Here is a 17,397-nt window from a genome sequence, read left to right on the forward strand (position 1 = left end):
TGAGGGGGAAGCTGGAAGCCCTACAGAAGTGGGTGAAAGTGAACCAGATTAATGTGTTATATAAAATAACCAAAATAAAGTCTTCCAGATACCCATTGACTCATGCCAAGTTGTAAGTCATGGCATCACCAAAGAGACTGCTTGCTGTTCTTTTTCCAATTTAATTTGGAGGCTTGGAGATTTCATTTGACAATCCTCTTAGATGCAAACATGCCGCTGTACATTTGCTCTTCCACAAAAAGACTGCAAAGATGCATCTTACTTTCTTCTGGACTTCTTCCAAAGAAAGGTATTAAAAGATGAACTTCATATTTTCAGGACTTTACTGTGTGTGTGTGTGTGTGTGTGTGTGTGTGTGTGTGTGTGTGTAACTTATTTTGTTTTTATTACAAAGGTCTTCACACCTTGAGATCAGCTATTTGTATTTTGTGTGTGTGTGTGTGTGTGTGTGTGTGTGTGTGTCTGCTGTCACCTGGACTTCTCAGGGATCACTGTCAGCAAGTATCCTTTCTTGCTATCAGTAATAATTGCACGTTTTTGTAATGCTTTTAAGCTCACAGAGCACATTAACCTAACACCTGAATGCATTTTCTTGTCATAAGAAGATATGGACTGCATTTTGTGGATGAGGAAATAAGACTTGAATATCTTCCTCATGGACTAGCTGCTAAAGGGACAGAGGCTGCCTAAATGCGGGTGTCCTGCAGTTAAGTCTTTATTCTCTTATCTATGCAGAGGGATGCTGTACTACCAGTGTTATTCATGAATCATTTCTATATTTTTTTTGATATTTATTAATTTTTGAGAGAGAGAGAGAGAGAGAGAGAGAGAGAGTGAACAGGGGAGGAGCAGAAAGATAGGGAGACAGAATCAGAAGCAGGCTCCAGGCTCCGAGCTGTCAGCACAGAGCCCGACGCGGGCTCGAACTCATAAGCCACGAGATCATGACCTGTGCTGAAGCCGGACGCTTCACCGACTGAGCCCTATTTTTTTTAATAAAATTTTTTAATGTTTTTCATGAATAATTTCTAAAATGTAATCTTATCCAGACATTATCAACCAAGTTGCTAAACTGGAAAAAATGCTAGCGTTCCCTCTCCCTGAGATGATTGAGAAAATAGACCAAAATGTAGCTAGCAGGAAGAAACAACATTCTAAGAAAACTTGGGCTGTAATTTTGGCATCTGTTTCTCAGATGGAAGCGATACTGCTCTACGTGCACGGGTGTCCCATATAGAGTACAGGGCATGGGGCTGGCTGCCTCTTTCCATGAACTAGCTGTCTTCTTTGGCATCTGTCGTCATCCAAAAGCTGAGCATGGTGCAAGGAAGTTTAATTCTGCTGCTGAGACAACAGCATCACTGCAGCTGTTAAGCCTATAAGCCATCACCCTGTAACACACAGTGTGCATGCCCCACTTCTCCCCGCTGGTCACCCCCTAAAAACTCTGCCTTGTCTGATTTCTCCTCCACTTCAACACCACTTGGTGTTCACTTTAACGAGATTAGACCTCCTTTGGAGATGTTAGAGGGAGCCCATGATGTCATCTGCCCTGTTTAGGCATCAAATAACTACCTTTTCTCTTATTGAATGACAGATTTTGCATGGCCCTCCTGGAATATATTTTCTTTCAAAAACCCACTTCCATGCTGTTAAGGTGATTCCTGTGGATAAAAGTGTTTGAAACCACGGCGCCTTGTCACTGATCACTTCTGGATTCTGGCAAAGCTAACTGCTCCTTTTGCTATTTTTGGGGGCAATGACTCACTGTCAGTTCGATAATACAGGAGAGCTACTTAAGGGCCAATAACAAGGCACAGAGTGGAGCAGGAGAATTTCCTACCAGTTGGGTGGTTACTGAGAGTAACTCAAGACATTCACTAAGCAAGGCCAGGTGCAGTCTTCCTGCACAGATCATTTCAGTATCAACGGTGCTATTTTTGTTCCTAACATACAAAAGCAGGGGCAATGCATGAAGAATGCACATTTGTTTACTAGTTAGAGCACCTTTGGTTTCTCTGACTGTGGTTGGCTCGGTTCCCCTAATTCAGTTCCGGTTTGTGCGAGCATGTCTCATAATGAGCCAGGGGCGTGGACCTTGCAGGGGTCCCCCACATGGGTTTGGCCTAAGGGGTGGGACCTGAGCATAGGTTCACACTGGAGCACTTGCCCACTTGCCTATGAGGGGCTGGTCCATACACGTGAAGCTGGTCCCTCCATGAAGCTGGAGCAAAGGAAAACCACATTTAGATGCAGGAATCGGGGGTCCCAGGAGTGTTCTGCTCATCAACCTTGTGTTAATAATGTCTTTACATTTGTGTTTGAAATATATGTGACAAAATGCTTTCAAGTTGCAAAGTCTTTTTGATTTCCGTAAGAATTCTGTTACCAGCAAGGATTATTATCCAGAGTCCATGAATAAAAGAACCGAGGACCCTAGGAATAAATAATAAGATAAATAAGAATAACAGTGACCTCTTGCTACCATTTACTGAGCACCTACTTTGTGCCAGGCATGAGCTGCTGTACTCACGTTATCACTGATTTGGTATCAACCAAGGATGCCGGGTAGCATCCTCAGCCCCATTTCATACACAAAGAATGTGCTGCTCAGTTGCTCAGTGAGGTGGTTACTTGCCTCAGGCTAGGCTACATAGAAAGCACCAGAGCTGGGTATAAACCCAGGATCCTTTCGCTCCAAATCCCAGAGTCTTTCTATCATACCAGACTTAGATGATTTGCTCAAGGAACTGAGTATGCATGTATGTATGTATGTATTTAATTTGCTCTCCATCGCATCAACATATGCTTTTGTAGTATAATCTACTTGTAGCTATTTTAAAATTCATCCTTGATTGGTATTCTCTTCTGTATTCCCTTTATCATGCACCTGGATATTTCCCTATCTAAGGGTGTCTGAAAAATAAAACAAAACATCAATACATCTTAAGAAGTATTGGACTTGGTAGCACTCCGGGTTATAGTCCATTCTCCCAAGTCACAACACTCTCAAAATGAAAGCAAGTTTAATGACCTTTTTTAGAAAAAGGAAATATTTCTCAGAAATTAGGAAATTGCATTATGAAATATTATTCTCCTAGGCAGGGCTTGGGGTTTAGAACACGTGCACTACTATTATTGAGGGCTCTTTCATTGTAATGGCAGAAAAGCAACCCAAAATGTTTTTAGCACAAGGGCATTTATTAGTTCAGATTCCTGAAATCAGGCCTTGGGTAGATCTTAAGGAACAACTAAGTGCAGGTTTCTTCTTTTTCCATTTCTCACCTCTAGTTTCCTCTGTGTTCTCTTCCTTCTCAGTCAGGTTCTCTCTAAGAGAGAGAGGGCTGTTTCCTTCTGAACAGGAAGGGCAGGGTCTGTTCCAGACTTCTGCTCCATGCAAGGGCAATCCATTGAGGGAACGTCAGGGAGAAAGTCACAGAGTCATGGGAAACCATGTTTAAGAAGTAACCTACAGTCCGGTGCAGTTGGGAGCAGAGAGTATGTTGAGAAATTTCTCTCTCCAGGACTTTATGGTAGCTTGAGAGGACAGCTTCAGTCTTGTTTCTGCTTGATTTGGATCTCTACTTCATTGGATTATTATCTACAGTTCTTCATTTCTTTGTTTTATGTAGCTCTTGGCCTCATATACTGTATGAAAGTGGCTTTCATGGGCCTAAGAAGTCTCCAGTTCTAGGGAGAAGCAGAATTTACAAAGAGGAACAGAGAAAAATGAGGAGCTTCTGTGTGGGTCTAATTCCTTCTGAAAGGGGGAAACAAAGTCAAAATTTGGATGTCATAGGGTTACCTTGAAATTTTGCTGTGCAAAATGAACTTAACGCAATTGTCTTAGCCAAATCTAAGATTAATCAGTATCTTCAACTTCCTCTGAAATAAATCCACACTGTTGACTATTTTAATTTTGACCATTCCCCTCCCAACTTACATGATTTTGTTGTCACTTTATAGTCAATTTAGTAAGGGTCTGTATGTAGTAAACTCTGTGTGTGTGTGTGTGTGTGTGTGTGTGTGTGTGTGTGTGTGCATTCATTCATTCACATTCATCCATTCAGAAAATGTCTTTATTTAGGCCCCAGGCTGAGGACAAGGAGAAGATGCTCAGATATAAGTTCTGTCTCCCAGCTTGCTTAGAGTCTATGATTATTTTTCATCTGGTCTCTCAATACTTCCTTATTCTCTTTCACTGTTTATTTGAGACTTATGTTGTCCCATGCCAAGCCTGCTTTTGATGCAACATTTACATTAGGACACTTTTGGAAATTTGTCAGAGAATGGTCTCTTTACTTAAAGGATGCACTCAAGAGATTGTATGCAAAGGACTGTAAAAGTTGATTTGTAAACGGTGAAGCCAACTGAAAAATTAGTTCACAGAAGTCATAATCTAGATTTCACTACTGGCCTATCGTGTTTCAAAATAAACTTTTTATCTTGGAATATTTTCAGATTTATGTAAAAATTGCAAGGATGATACAGTAAGTTCTTGTATGCCCCTCCTCAGATTCAGTTTCCATTAATGTTATCATCTGGCATTACTCAGATCCATTTATCAAAACTGAGAAACCGACGTTGGTATGTTGCTATTAACTAAACTTCACCCTTTATTCAGATTTCATTAGCTTTTCCATTAATGCCCTTTTTCTGTTCCAGGCTCCCATCGAGGATATCATATTATGTTCAATCATCATGTCTCCTTAGTCTCCTCTGGCCTGTGACAGTTTCTCAAAGACTGATCGTGACCGTTTTAAAGAGTATGACTCAGGCATTTTGTAGAATATTCCTCATTTTGTCAGACAAATTTGTAACAAATGACTAGAATGCATTTATAGCTTTGGAGGAAGACCACCACAGAGGTGAATTACCTTTCTTACCATATCGTAGTAGGAGGTGTATTGGTTTATCATTTTAGGGAATCTATTTCTTCTCTTAAAACCTTTAGCTTTTACCTTTCTTCACCTAATATATCATATGTGTATCTTTCCTTCTTATTTGGCTCTGTACAGTCTAGCTACAAAAATTCTCTAAACTCCCCCATACGTCTCGACAATTTTTTTCTTTAATCCTACTCTTTCTTCAAGCTACAGATGTTCCTCTCCATCATTCCCTCCCTTCCCCTCTCTCTCTGCCACCTCTTTATCCTCCTTGAGACCATCAGTCTGCTCCCTAACTTACTTGCCAACTTGGATTGAGCCTCTTCCTGGCTTCTGACTTGCTCTCTGATGATCTGTAATGATCATCAAATCTTATAAAGGAGTAAGAGAAATCAGGAAATGAGGCTAAGATTAGAAAAGACGGTGTGGCATCATGGAGAAAGCATAACATATAGACAAGAAGAGTTGAGTCTGAAAGGAGTTCTTTCCTTTGTTGATTTTCCTTTTCTTTATATGCACTCCACTACCTGCCTATATAGAATTATCATTTTCTGTACCAGACTATTGTTTCAAACTACATGCCATCACATGTGGCCCCATCCCCATTTGCCTATGATGCTGTTCTCTCCCTCCCCTCCCATCCTATGAGCCAATAATCTGACGAACTCCAACTCATCCTTCTGGAGATTTAATGTCCAGCATGGTGATTACTGCTAACAATACTGTATGACATGCTTGACATTTGCTAAGGGAATTGATCTTAAGTGTTCTCTCTCACCAGACAAAAAAATTGTAACTGTGTGAGGTGATGGATATGTTAATAACTTGATTGTGGTAATTATTTCACAATATACACATATATCAAAACATCACATAAATAAACATTAAAAAAAATTAAAAAGGGGCACCTGGGTGGCTCAGTCGGTTGAGCATCTGACTTCGGCTCAGGTCATGATCTCACAGTCCGTGAGTTTGAGCCCCGCGTCGGGCTCTGTGCTGACACTCAGAGGCTGGAGCCTGCGTCGGATACTGTGTCTCTCTCTCTCTCTCTCTGCCCCTCCCCCACTTGCGCTCTGTCTCCCTCTGTCTCAAAAATAAATAAACATTTAAAAAAATTTAAAAAAATCACATTGTTCACCTTAAAAATATATAATTTTTATTTGCCAAATATACACAACAAAGCTAGAAAAAAAAAAAAGAATCAAGTTTCAAGTCTTTTTTAGATCCTCTGGAAGAGTCCATCATCCCCACTTTCGAGTTATCAACTATTCTGTGCATACCTCTTTATGGTCTCTAATATATTGTACCACAAGATCTGTTTATTTATTATTTATTTAATGTATTAAACTATTTTGGGTTCTCTGAGGACAGTTATTATGGCTTATATAGGCTTCCTTTATACTCATCACAGATGTATATTCGACACTTAAAATTTTTACTGAATGACTGGATCAATTAATAGCTAATGTTGAAGAAGTCAAATACTATCATCCTTAGATTTATTGTAAGATCATATGAGACAGTTGTGGAAGCAGCCAGTTAAGTGTAAAGAGTTGTGCAAATTTATATAATTATAATCTGCAGTCACCTATTTCTTATTCCCATGAACCCCTTCCACCCAAAATATTTGGTTTCTATCACTCATGTGTCACTCACCTTACCATATTTTGTTCTGAGGGTAGATCACGTGTACTAGTTATCCACTGCTGCATAACAAACAATCCCCAAACTTCGTGGCTTAAAATAACAACGATTTATCCTCTCATAGTTTCTGAGAGTCAAGATCTCAGGCGGAGCTTAACTGAGTCCTCTGCATCAGGGCTTCTCAGAGCCTGTGTCAGGGGATTGCTGGGACTCTGATCTTCTCAAAGCTTAATTATAAAAGCATCTGCTTTGAAGTTCACTCACCTAGGGGGGGCAGCCACAAGTCTTTGCAGGCTATTATTGGTCAGAGACATCGGTTCCTTGCCATGTGGCCTTCTCCATAGGGTCACACACAACGTGGCAGCTTGCTTCCCCCAGAGCGACGACTAGAAAGAGAGAGAGATGGTGAGCAAGACTGAAGTTACAGTCTTTTTGTAATGCAATCCCATCACTTTTTGTAATGATATCCCATCCCTTTTGCCATATTGTATTTGTTAGAGGTGAGTCAGTTACTACATCCAGCCCACACTCAACAGCACAGGCTTACATAGGGGCATAAATATCAGGAAGCAGGAATCATTGGGCCGTCCTAGAGGCTCCTACCACAGCACACTACTTACTCTGATCGCTGTAAGATCTAGCAGTGGCTAACATAAAACAGGTTCTGCGTAAGCGATTAATAAGTTGATTTAAATAGAACAAAGCTGTTGACGCCCTGAGATAAGAGAGGTGCTGCCACCAGGAGAAATGTTCCCAGCCACTCCCCTTTTTCCAAGCTCTAGGGGTTTGCACCTGTGTGCTGGGCACCCAGACCTCTTGCTGAGACAGCAAGAAGGTGAGAGTCAGTTAAGGAAAGCAGCACAACCTATTTGGAGCATTGCTCCGGTGTCTTTCTGGCATTGGTCTTGAACCTTGTGTTATTTACATGTAGCAGGTAATCATTTAGTCGTTCACTAAATGGAGATTGAGTGTTTTCTACATGGCAGGCTTTAGAAATCCAGTGGTAAAGAAAAGGAAGTCCCTGCTCAAGTCTGCATGGTAGTGATTATTTTCCTTTGGGGCTTGACATGGTTTCTCTATTAGTTTTTGGGAAAAGAAGCCAGACTTGATTACACTCTGATTGCTATGTCATGAAGGTCCTGGAGGGAATATCTGAAAAGACATTAGCTCATAGCAGGAAGGCTGCTACTTTCCTAACTCCCTTACCTTCTTCAAGTCTTTGCTCACCTCTTTAATAAGGCTTGTCCTGACCATCCTATTTAATGATGTGAATGGATCCCTCCATGCCCAGTGCTGATTCCCCCCTTCCCTTTCCTACTTTCTTATTGTCCATATCACTTATTATCCTCCAACATAATTTACTTATTATCTTTGCTCTCTAGTGTTCATCGCCCCTGTTTGAATTAAAAATTTTTTTTAATGTTTATTTATTTTGAGGGAGAGAGAGAGAGACAGAGTGAGAGCAGAGGAGGGGCCGAGAGAGAGGGAGAATCAGAATCCAAAGCAGGGTCCAGGCTCCAAGCTGTCAGCACAGAACCCGATGCAGGGCTCAAACTCACAAACTGCAAGATCATGACCTGAGCCGAAGTTGGATGCATAACGGTGTGAGCCACCCAGGCACACCCCAACCCATGTTTGAATTTAAATTCCATAAGGGTGGGGGCACCTGGGTGGCTCCTTAGGTTAAGCATCTGACTCTTGGTTTCAGCTCGGGTCGTGATCTCACGGTTGGTTGGTTCAAGCCATGCATCAGGCTCTGCGCTGACAGTGCGGATCCTGCTTGGGATTCTCTCCCTCCCTCTCTCTCTGCCCCTCCCTGACTCACGTTGCCTCAGTCTCTCTCAAAATAAATAAATAAACTTAAAAAAAAATAAATTCCACAAGGGTGGGGATCTTTATTATTTTCTCTGCTGTATCCCCAAAGCCTAGAACAGTGCTTAGCATAAAGTTGTGTACAAGGGAAAGATAGGATAAAATAGGCAGAGAGGGAAAGGTTAAGACCTGAAGTCCCTGGGAAAAACACTTATTTTAAAACAGTGCTGAGAACATCTCACTTGAGCAAACTCCCTCAGGCTTAAAGTTCCTCTTGGGAATGTAACAGATACCACCTATTCCCCCTCAGGTTTCCCTCAGGAATTTGGCAAAAGACCTGACTAAAAAAAAAGCAGTAGACCATAAAATTATGACCCAGAAGGAACATAAGGCTATAGGCCACCCCTCCTACAATGGAAATGAGCCAATCAAGAAGGAATGACTAGGCATTTAGAGTTACCTAGCCAATAAGGGTAGAACTGGAAAAGGAACAAGGGGGAAGGAAAGGGGAACTGACCAAAGCCCTGGAAAACAGAGTCCCTCACCTAGAGTCACTAGCATTCACTTTCGAATGCCCCCTCTCTGCAAAGAGAGCTTTCATACTATTCTTACTTTCCGATCTTACACTCTAATAAACTTTTGCCTGCTGCTCATTTAATTCTGTGTCCACCTCTTCATTCTTTGAAGCAGAGAGACAACGAACCCTGGGTATTGAGGTAAAAAATCCTGCAACAGCTGATGCTCGAACATTTGGTGAAGAGATGAACTGAGTCCTTCCAGGTCAGGCTTCCTTTCTAGGCCCCACTTTGCAGTTAGGGATTTTTTTAAGTTTTTAAGTTTATTTATTTATTTAGAGAGAGAGGAAGCATGAGGGAGAGGCAAAGAGAGAGAGAGGGAGAGAGAGAGAGAGAGAGAGAGAGAATCCCAAGCAGGTTCCACACTGCCAGCACAGAGCCCAACATGGGGCTCGAACCCACAAACTCTGAGATCTTGATCTGAGCTGAAACCAAGAGTTCGATGCTCAACCAACTGAGCCACCCAGGCGCCCGTGGGAAATTTTTTCATGAAGGAACAGAGATGCAGAGAAAGCCAGTGATGCTCTTAGCTGTGGTTATTGGTTCCAAGAAAGGGAATGAGATTTAATTTGTTCATGGGGCTAGGAAATGAGATGTGATTAGTAAATGCCAAATTGGTCAATGATAGATGTGTGGCTGTCACTTTCTCCTGCTCACCCTTCCATGCCGTCCATCCCACAGCTGTCTGGTGTTCACACTGTCTCAGTGAGTCTGCACACACAGGCTGAGCAGATGGAGTAATCAAAGCCTGGGGTTGCCTAGTGATTTGGAGTGAATTGTATCTAATTGGAACAGAATCAGCAACCCCTATCCTTCATCCCCCAAAGAATGAGGAACCGTTGCACTCCCCAGTAAGTTCAGAAAGTTTAATACTGCAATTTTTCCAGGCCTTACAGATAATAGGAAGTGATTATGGGAAGTGAAGTTACTTTGGCTGACCTCCCCTTTTTAGTTTAACTTTTGTTCCCGCTTGTGTCTTACTCACTGCGCTCTTAATGCTTGATGGTTTTGAATTAAGCGTAATCCTTTAGCTAAACCCTTAACGTTTTGATGGGTGGGGAGCCCATTACAAGTTTTACTTCATTTTTGAGCTAAGTTCACATACACACATCCAGAGGGTGATGAAAAACAGATCTCTGCTTCCCTTGTGCGGCAGCTTTAGTCGACATAGAGTCCACCTCAGAAGGAAGTCAAGAGTCATCTACTTTTGTTTCCCCATCTCCTCTCTTGTCTGCTACCCTCAAACTCTCACTTCTGCTTCTTCCTTCTCTGGCCTAGGTTGTCATTCATATCTTTCAATTCATCTGCTTTTCCCTTGAAAGTAAGTGGTGTCAAGTCACAAGCCAAGGAACTTTGAAGTCCAGACTTGCTACTCGTACGATTAACACACCTTAGCAGAATTCTAGGTATTCCTTTGCCTTATTTAGAATTACCCCCTTTTTTTCTTATGGCATGGGACAGGGTCCAGAAACGAGGCAGGCATGTGTCCATCCTCAAGAAGAGGGTAAAAATGGAGAAAAACCCTGACTGCCGTATAAATTTGAATGGAAATAAAATCTCTAACTCTAGTGGATAGGAGTTCCCTTTAGGTGGCCAGAAGTGGTGGGAGAAGATACTAAATTATGGTACATAATCATATCTTTAATCTAAGAGTCTGTGAAGCCTAGTGCCCTGGGGCCTTACTTAATATTTTTAGTTTCAATTTTAAAATTGATATTTATTTTTATACTTTAAAGTGAAATGTGTTCATTAATATGCATTGAATAATTGAATACACATGAAGAAACACACAGTAGAGCAAGTATGAAATCATATGTATTACCCATCATTTGAAGATAAATAATGTTAACGTTTTGTCATACTTCCTTTCAGTCTTTTTTTTAAATGACTGTAACTATCATTATTCCATAATTGTAACCATATAGTTCCTACTATTCTGTTTTCTCTTATTTTCCCATAACATGAAACATTTTTCCATTTTTTTACAAATTCCCCATGAACATTTTTCTCAAGGACTGCAAAACAGTCTAGAAATTGGGACATAGTTTACTAACCCAATAACCATACTCTAAACCAGGAACCAACATACTCTTTCTATAAAGGGCCAGAGAGTAAATGTTTTTGGCTTTGTGGGACAAATGTCTCTTTGGCAACTACTCAGCTCTGCCATGTAGTGCAAATGCAGCCATAAGCAATATGTAAACAAATGTGACTGTGTTCCAATAAAACTTTATTTACAAAAACAAGCCATAGGCCACATCTGGCCCAGAGGTCATAGTTTGCTGACCTTCTTCTAAGCTATTATGTTGTGTTAATTTTTATTATTTTAGATTCTGTAATAAAACATTGTGCTTCCTCAACTAGGATCACTTCCTTAGAAAACATTGGAAGTAAAGCTAAAGTGAAGGTCAAAGTCTTTGAAAAATGTTAAAGCTCTTCATATTGTCAGATTTCTTCCTCAAATGACACAGTCATCAGCAATGTAGGACACTGCCAATTTTACCACATTTTTTTCACTATTTATTTTATTCATTTCATTTTCTGTCATGTTTAGGAAGACAAATCGCTAAGTGGGAAAAAGCAGGCTAAAAATAAAGTGTGAGGAAAAATTTAAAATATATATGAATAAAAAGATTTGCCATTTTAATGGGCAAAAGTATGAAATTTCATTATTGCGTTAAAATTTTTTTAATGTTTATTTTTGAGAGGGTGGGGGGAGGGGCAGAGAGAGAGAGAGAAAAACACAGAATCCGAAGCAGGCTCCAGGCTCTGGGCTGTCAGCACAGAGCCTGACCCGCAGCTTGAACTCACAAGCCTTGCGATCATGACCTGAGCTGAAGTCGGATGCTTAACAGACTGAGCCACTCGGGCGCCCCTAAAATTTCATTATTGTTTTAAACTGCATTTCTTGGAAGCTGAGAGTCCTCCCATGCTTGCTAATCTGTCGCATTTCCTCTTTTATGACATGTCTGCTTATGTCTTTTCTCACTTAAAAGCTGATGCATTAGCTACTCCACCTAACGATGTTTAATACGTTTTAAAGGAGACATCTGGAACTACCTGAGGACATCTTAAGAGGAATGGTTTTTTTTTTTTTTTTTTGCATTTATTTATATTTTGAGAGACATAGAGAGACAGAGCACAACCTGGGGAGGGGCAGAGAGAGCTGGAGACAGAATCTGAAGCAGGCTCCAGACTCCGAGCTGTCAGCACAGAGCCCAACGTGGGGCTCGAACTCACAAACCGTAAGATCATGACCTGAGCCAACGTCGGTCACTTAACCGACTGAGCCACCCAGGTGCCTCTTAAGAGGAATGTTTAAATAAGTTTTGGAATGTAACGAACAATGGCATTGTGTGCGGCCGTTTCCAATTTTTTGTTTTGTTGTTCTTTTAAGACGGTGAGTGAACTGAATTTAGTGGTCTATCTGCCTCGGTTCATAGCAATCCGTCATCACCCCTTCATGTCAGGAGACTATTTTGTCTCTTTATTTTCCCTCTTCATCGCTAGTTTCCTATGGCAGCTGTAACAAATTAGCACAAACTTAGTGGCTTATAACAATAGAAATGTATTCTGTCACAGTTCCAGAGGCCAGAAGTCTGACGTCAGTATCCCTGGGTGGAAATCAAGGCGCTATCCAGGCCACGTTCTCTCTGGAGGCTTTGGGGAACTTCTGGCGGCTATTGGCATTCCTTGGCTATGGCCACGTCCCTCCAGGCATCCAGCTCAGCAGCTTCAAATCTCTCTGCTCCACCTCCATCTCACCTTCTCTTTTTTGTGTGTCAGATCTCCCTGTGCCTCCTCTTACAAGGACACCTGTGATTGTAGTGAGGGTACCCCTGGATCATCCAGGAGACTCTCCCCATCTCGAGATCCTTAACTGAACCACATCTGCAAAGACACTTCTTTCAACTAAAGTAATATTTACGGTTCCAGGGATTAGGACATGATGTCTCCGGAAGGGGGCATTTCCTAGCAACAGTCTCCCATTTATACTGCCATTATCGTCCCTTGCTTCATTGAGCACTTCTGCATATTTAATGCGTTCTTTTCCAATAGACCTTGCAAACATGTATTTATATATTTATAGCCTTAAGAAATGTATAATGTGGTTATGTGTTTACCTTTTAATATTTTAATTTTTAAAAAACAAATGATATTGTGTCGTAAAATGTCTTCTGTTTCTTATCTCCCTCCAACATTATATTTTTGAGTCTGCTCTGGTATGTGATTATAGCTCCCCTTCTGTTTTGGCTTTTTTTTTCTTTTTCTTTTTTAATTTTTTTTAATGTTTATTTTTGAGACAGAGAGAGACAGAGCATGAACAGGGGAGGGTCAGAGAGAGAGAGGGAGACACAGAATCTGAAGCAGGCTCAGGCTCTGAGCTGTCAGCACAGAGCCTGACGCGGGGCTCGAACTCACGGACCACGAGATCATGACTTGAGCCGAAGTCGGACGCCCAACTGACTGAGCCACCCCGGCGCCCCATGTTTTGCCTTTTTTTTTTTTCTAACCAAATGCACATCCTTGTACCTGTGGACACATGGATGATTTCTAATTCCAGTTCAGCTATCAATTTTTTATATCATTAACTTGTTTGATTTCACAAACATATGTTTGGCTGTTATAATATTACTCAATGATCACTGAATGTTTACAATGTGCTCAGCACAGAGCACATTTTTAAAACTGTCCATTTATTTATTTATTTTTGAGAGAGAGAGAGAGAGAGACAGAGACAGAGAGAGAGAGGAAGGGAGGGGAAAGGCAGAGAGAGAATCCCAAGCAGGTTCCAGGCTGTCAGCACAGAACCTGACATGGGACTCGATCTCACAAACTTGAGATCACGACCCGAGCCAGAATCAAGAGTCGGATGCTTAACCGGTGGGATGATTAACCGACTGAGCCACCCGGGTGCCCTGCCCGAAGCACATTTCAAACATTATCCCATTTAACACTTCTAATAGGACTGTTAGCCAGCTTTGTCATTGTCGCTTTTAAACTCATCAGGGAACTGAACAACAGAGTAGCCAAGCAACTGGTCCAAGGTCGTACAGCCAAGTGAGGGGAAATACAGCATGAATAAAGCAGTTGCCATTCCCTGGGAATTCCTGGTTAAATGAAGGAAAACTACACACATCATGGAAATCCATGGCAGAGTAAGTATACACACACACACACACACACACACACGCACACACACACAGGAGATTTCCTGGATGGGGCCTGTGCCCATTAACCTGTTCCCTCATGGCAGGTACAACTGGCTGGAGGTCTAGGACTCCCATTCCTTGCTTTGGTTGTTTCAGCCTCTCTGCCTTGGCTCTCGACTCTTTCCTCTGAACACAAAGCATCAAAACGATTGCTGAATCTACACATTGTAACTCCCAAACAGCTCTCAAAGTCATTTTTTAAAAAATTTCCCATGGTGCCTGGGTGGTTCAGTCGGTTAAGCATCCAACTCTTGGTTTCAGCTCAGGTCATGATCTCACTGTTTGTGAGTTCGAGCCCCACATTGGGTTCTACACTGACAGGTGGGAGCCTTCTTGGGATTCTCTCTCTCTCTCTCTCTCTCTGCCCCTATCCCACTTACACACACACACACTCTCTCTCTCTCTCTCTCTCAAAATAAATCAATAAACAAAACATAAATAAAAGATAATAAAATTTTCCCCAATGAAAATTTCTCTTCTTTGTGATTTTAAAAATGTAATACATGTTTATTCAGTACTTATTCTGTCCAGACATTTCCCTAAAGCCACAAATATTAACTCAAGGTTCTTTGTTCAGTTCAGTGAGGTAGGTATTATTGTACCCCCTATTTTCAGGATAAAGAAACAAAAGCACAGAGAAGGTAAGTAAGTTGCCTGAGGTCACATAGCTGTATTTCACAGAGTTGGGGTTTAATCCTGGAAGTCTGTAGATATAAAGCTTCTAAGTGCCACGTATGCTGCCTTCCTACCACCATTCTCTCCTTCTCTCTCCTTAATCTCTCCCTCTTTTCCTTTCAATTAGCAAATTTCTGTTATTATACATAAGGATACATCGCTGAATAAAGCACTTGCCCTTGTGCATGGATGGAGGGAAGAATGCACATAAACCAACCAGCAAGCAAACAGACAAAACTGACATTTTTGATTAATTAAGGAGACTTCAGGGTGCTGTGCCTTGTTCTTCCTCAAGCAAATCTAAAAATGAATTCCATTGTAGAACTCACCAGAGTTCTCTTTTGAACTGTTCTGAAAGTATTTGCATACAGCTCTTACCTGTCTTCAGATGGGCCAAATTCCAAGAAGTGTTGATTTTTTTGTTTCTTTACACACAGCAGTATGGGCACAGTGAATACCAAATAGGCATGAATGGGAGCAACGGATTGATGGAGTGGCTTCAGTCAGCGTAAAACCTGTTGCTGGTGGCTGGTCGTCCTTAGGTTCTCGGGTCAGTCCTGGGACCTGGCACATGGCTGAGTCAGCATCTGGCTCATCCATCTGGGGAAGGCCCAGGGGTCTCCATCCTCGTAGACTCCAGCAAGAGTCTATAGTATTTTGACATATATCTGAGCAAGGCAAAGAATTCGTGACCAGATTTACATAAGGAAGAAAGGCCTCTCTGAAATACTGTTCACTATTCTGGATACTTTAACTTCTTTGGGCTTCCTTCAGGATTTTGTGAGTTCTTCAGCATGAAAGCAGGTTAGGCTGAATTCCGAGAGAATAAGTGGCACATGTTTTGTTGAGTCCTGCAAAGCTGGCTGGGGCTGAGAAATTCTAATTATTAGCAACATGACAATAATTTAGTTTCTAGAAGAAAGTAAGCCCTCTTAGTGCCAGAAGAATAAAGTCAAAGCAAACTTTCTCTCTGCATGTGTAGCACTGCCTTCTAAAATTGGGGGAAAGTGCTGAGAAGGCATCAGTGTGCAGTGGATGAGACGCAGACCAAGAGATGTCATTTGAATTAAAAATGAATGCTTGTGCCTTTGAAGTCTGGAAGCCAGGCCTGCCTGAACTTTGCAGAGAGATGCTCTTCTCTGTCCAGCTGACTTGTCCTGTGTCACCATTTGGGGGAGCTGGCATTCTCTGATGCCTGAAGTATAGCCAGTCTTGGTCTGGTTCCATCATAATGAAGATTCTCTGCAGGCAAGTTCTGGAAAACTTCAATTTCCTTCTGCTGATCAGCAGTTTATGATGCTGTGCTTTGATGTGTGTATGAGACAATCCGTATGTCAGTTGCATGCAATTTGTGAAAAGGAAAAAAGCTTGCAGAAAATGTTTATACCCCCATGTGACATCGACCCGTGTCCAGAAAATCACAAATCTTCCAGGAAGAAGAGAGTGCGTTCTACTTCAAAGGAAGTCATCACATCTGCCTCTGGGTGCCTCCACCTCAGCCTGGGAAACCAGCACAGTCTCTAAAGGTGCACTTGTCCTGGCCTAAGGCCAGAGACCTGGGTGTCAGGGTTCTTGAACACCAGAAAGGATGGCTATCCTTTCTCTTTTCTCCACTCCCAGCCTCTTACCCAAACCTGTGCAAGGATAGCAGATTATGGCCATCAACACTTCAGCTGTGAGCTGCCCTAGAATTCCAAAGGGTTCCAAATGGATTTTACATTTCACTTACAAAGCATTATTAATTAGCATATATATAAATCTAGCAAGGTCATATAACATTGCAATTCTTTGTTTTCCCTCATAGATTCTGAGAACTTCTTACTTACCTTGTCCTTCATTGTCCAGGAGAGAGCCTGGTGGCCTTCAATGGCCATTTGTTTAATGAATTAATCAGTAAGGAATGCTTTGTTTAATAAATGGAAATGTCTTTGATATATTTGCTGATTATAAAAACTCTGAAAGTTCATTGTAAAAAAGAAAACAGCAACTTATAAGTGTATAGAAAGCTCTAACACAGTGTCTTCTTCCAGAGATAACTACTAGTAGATTTGATGTATATACTTGCAGAGTATGCAACACAGAAAGAAACAAGAAAGGAAGAAAGAAAGCGATATAAATTTTTTTCTGTAACATCTGTTTTTTTATTCAATATATGATGTTTTGGGCATATTTTCAAATCAGTACATATGGAAATACGGCATTTTTAAAAGGGAGTCCTTAGTACCTTGGTAAAACGTTGAATGTATATAGCATAATGAAATTTGACTATTGTTGGACTCTAGATTGTATTCGGTTTTTACAATGACAAATAATGCTGTAATGAACATCCTTGTTGCTAAGCACATTTTTTCACACTTGTCTGTTTATCTTCTTAGAATAAAATCTAGAAGTAGAGTTGCTAGGTCAAGGGTATATATTCAAATTTTTTATGTTTTCAGATTGCTCTCTGGATACTCTGAAATTTTAACTAATTTTATTTGCTTCTTTCTTTCTTTCTTTCTTTCTTTCTAGGAAGAGAGAGACAGAGAGCAGGGGAGAGGGGCAGAGGGAGAGAGAGATAATCTTAAGCAGGCTCCATGTTCAACATGGAGC

At 41.2% G+C, this 17,397-nt stretch overlaps 1 protein-coding gene across 1 annotated transcript in view; it reads right to left on the reverse strand.

Annotated features, from left to right (window-relative positions):
* Positions 1-6,626: 6,626 nt before the first annotated feature.
* Positions 6,627-17,397, reverse strand: part of RNF150 (ring finger protein 150) — a 293,201-nt gene continuing 282,430 nt past the window's right edge. Inside the window, exon 7 of the mRNA XM_060654117.3 lies at positions 6,627-6,916. Coding sequence (XP_060510100.1) covers positions 6,828-6,916 — 89 coding nt within the window. The 3' untranslated portion in view covers positions 6,627-6,827. The remainder of the gene's footprint in view (positions 6,917-17,397) is intronic.

This window comes from Panthera onca, chromosome B1 (assembly GCF_046562875.1).
Source record: "Panthera onca isolate mPanOnc1 chromosome B1, mPanOnc1 haplotype 2, whole genome shotgun sequence".
NCBI classification, from domain to species: domain Eukaryota; kingdom Metazoa; phylum Chordata; class Mammalia; order Carnivora; family Felidae; genus Panthera; species Panthera onca.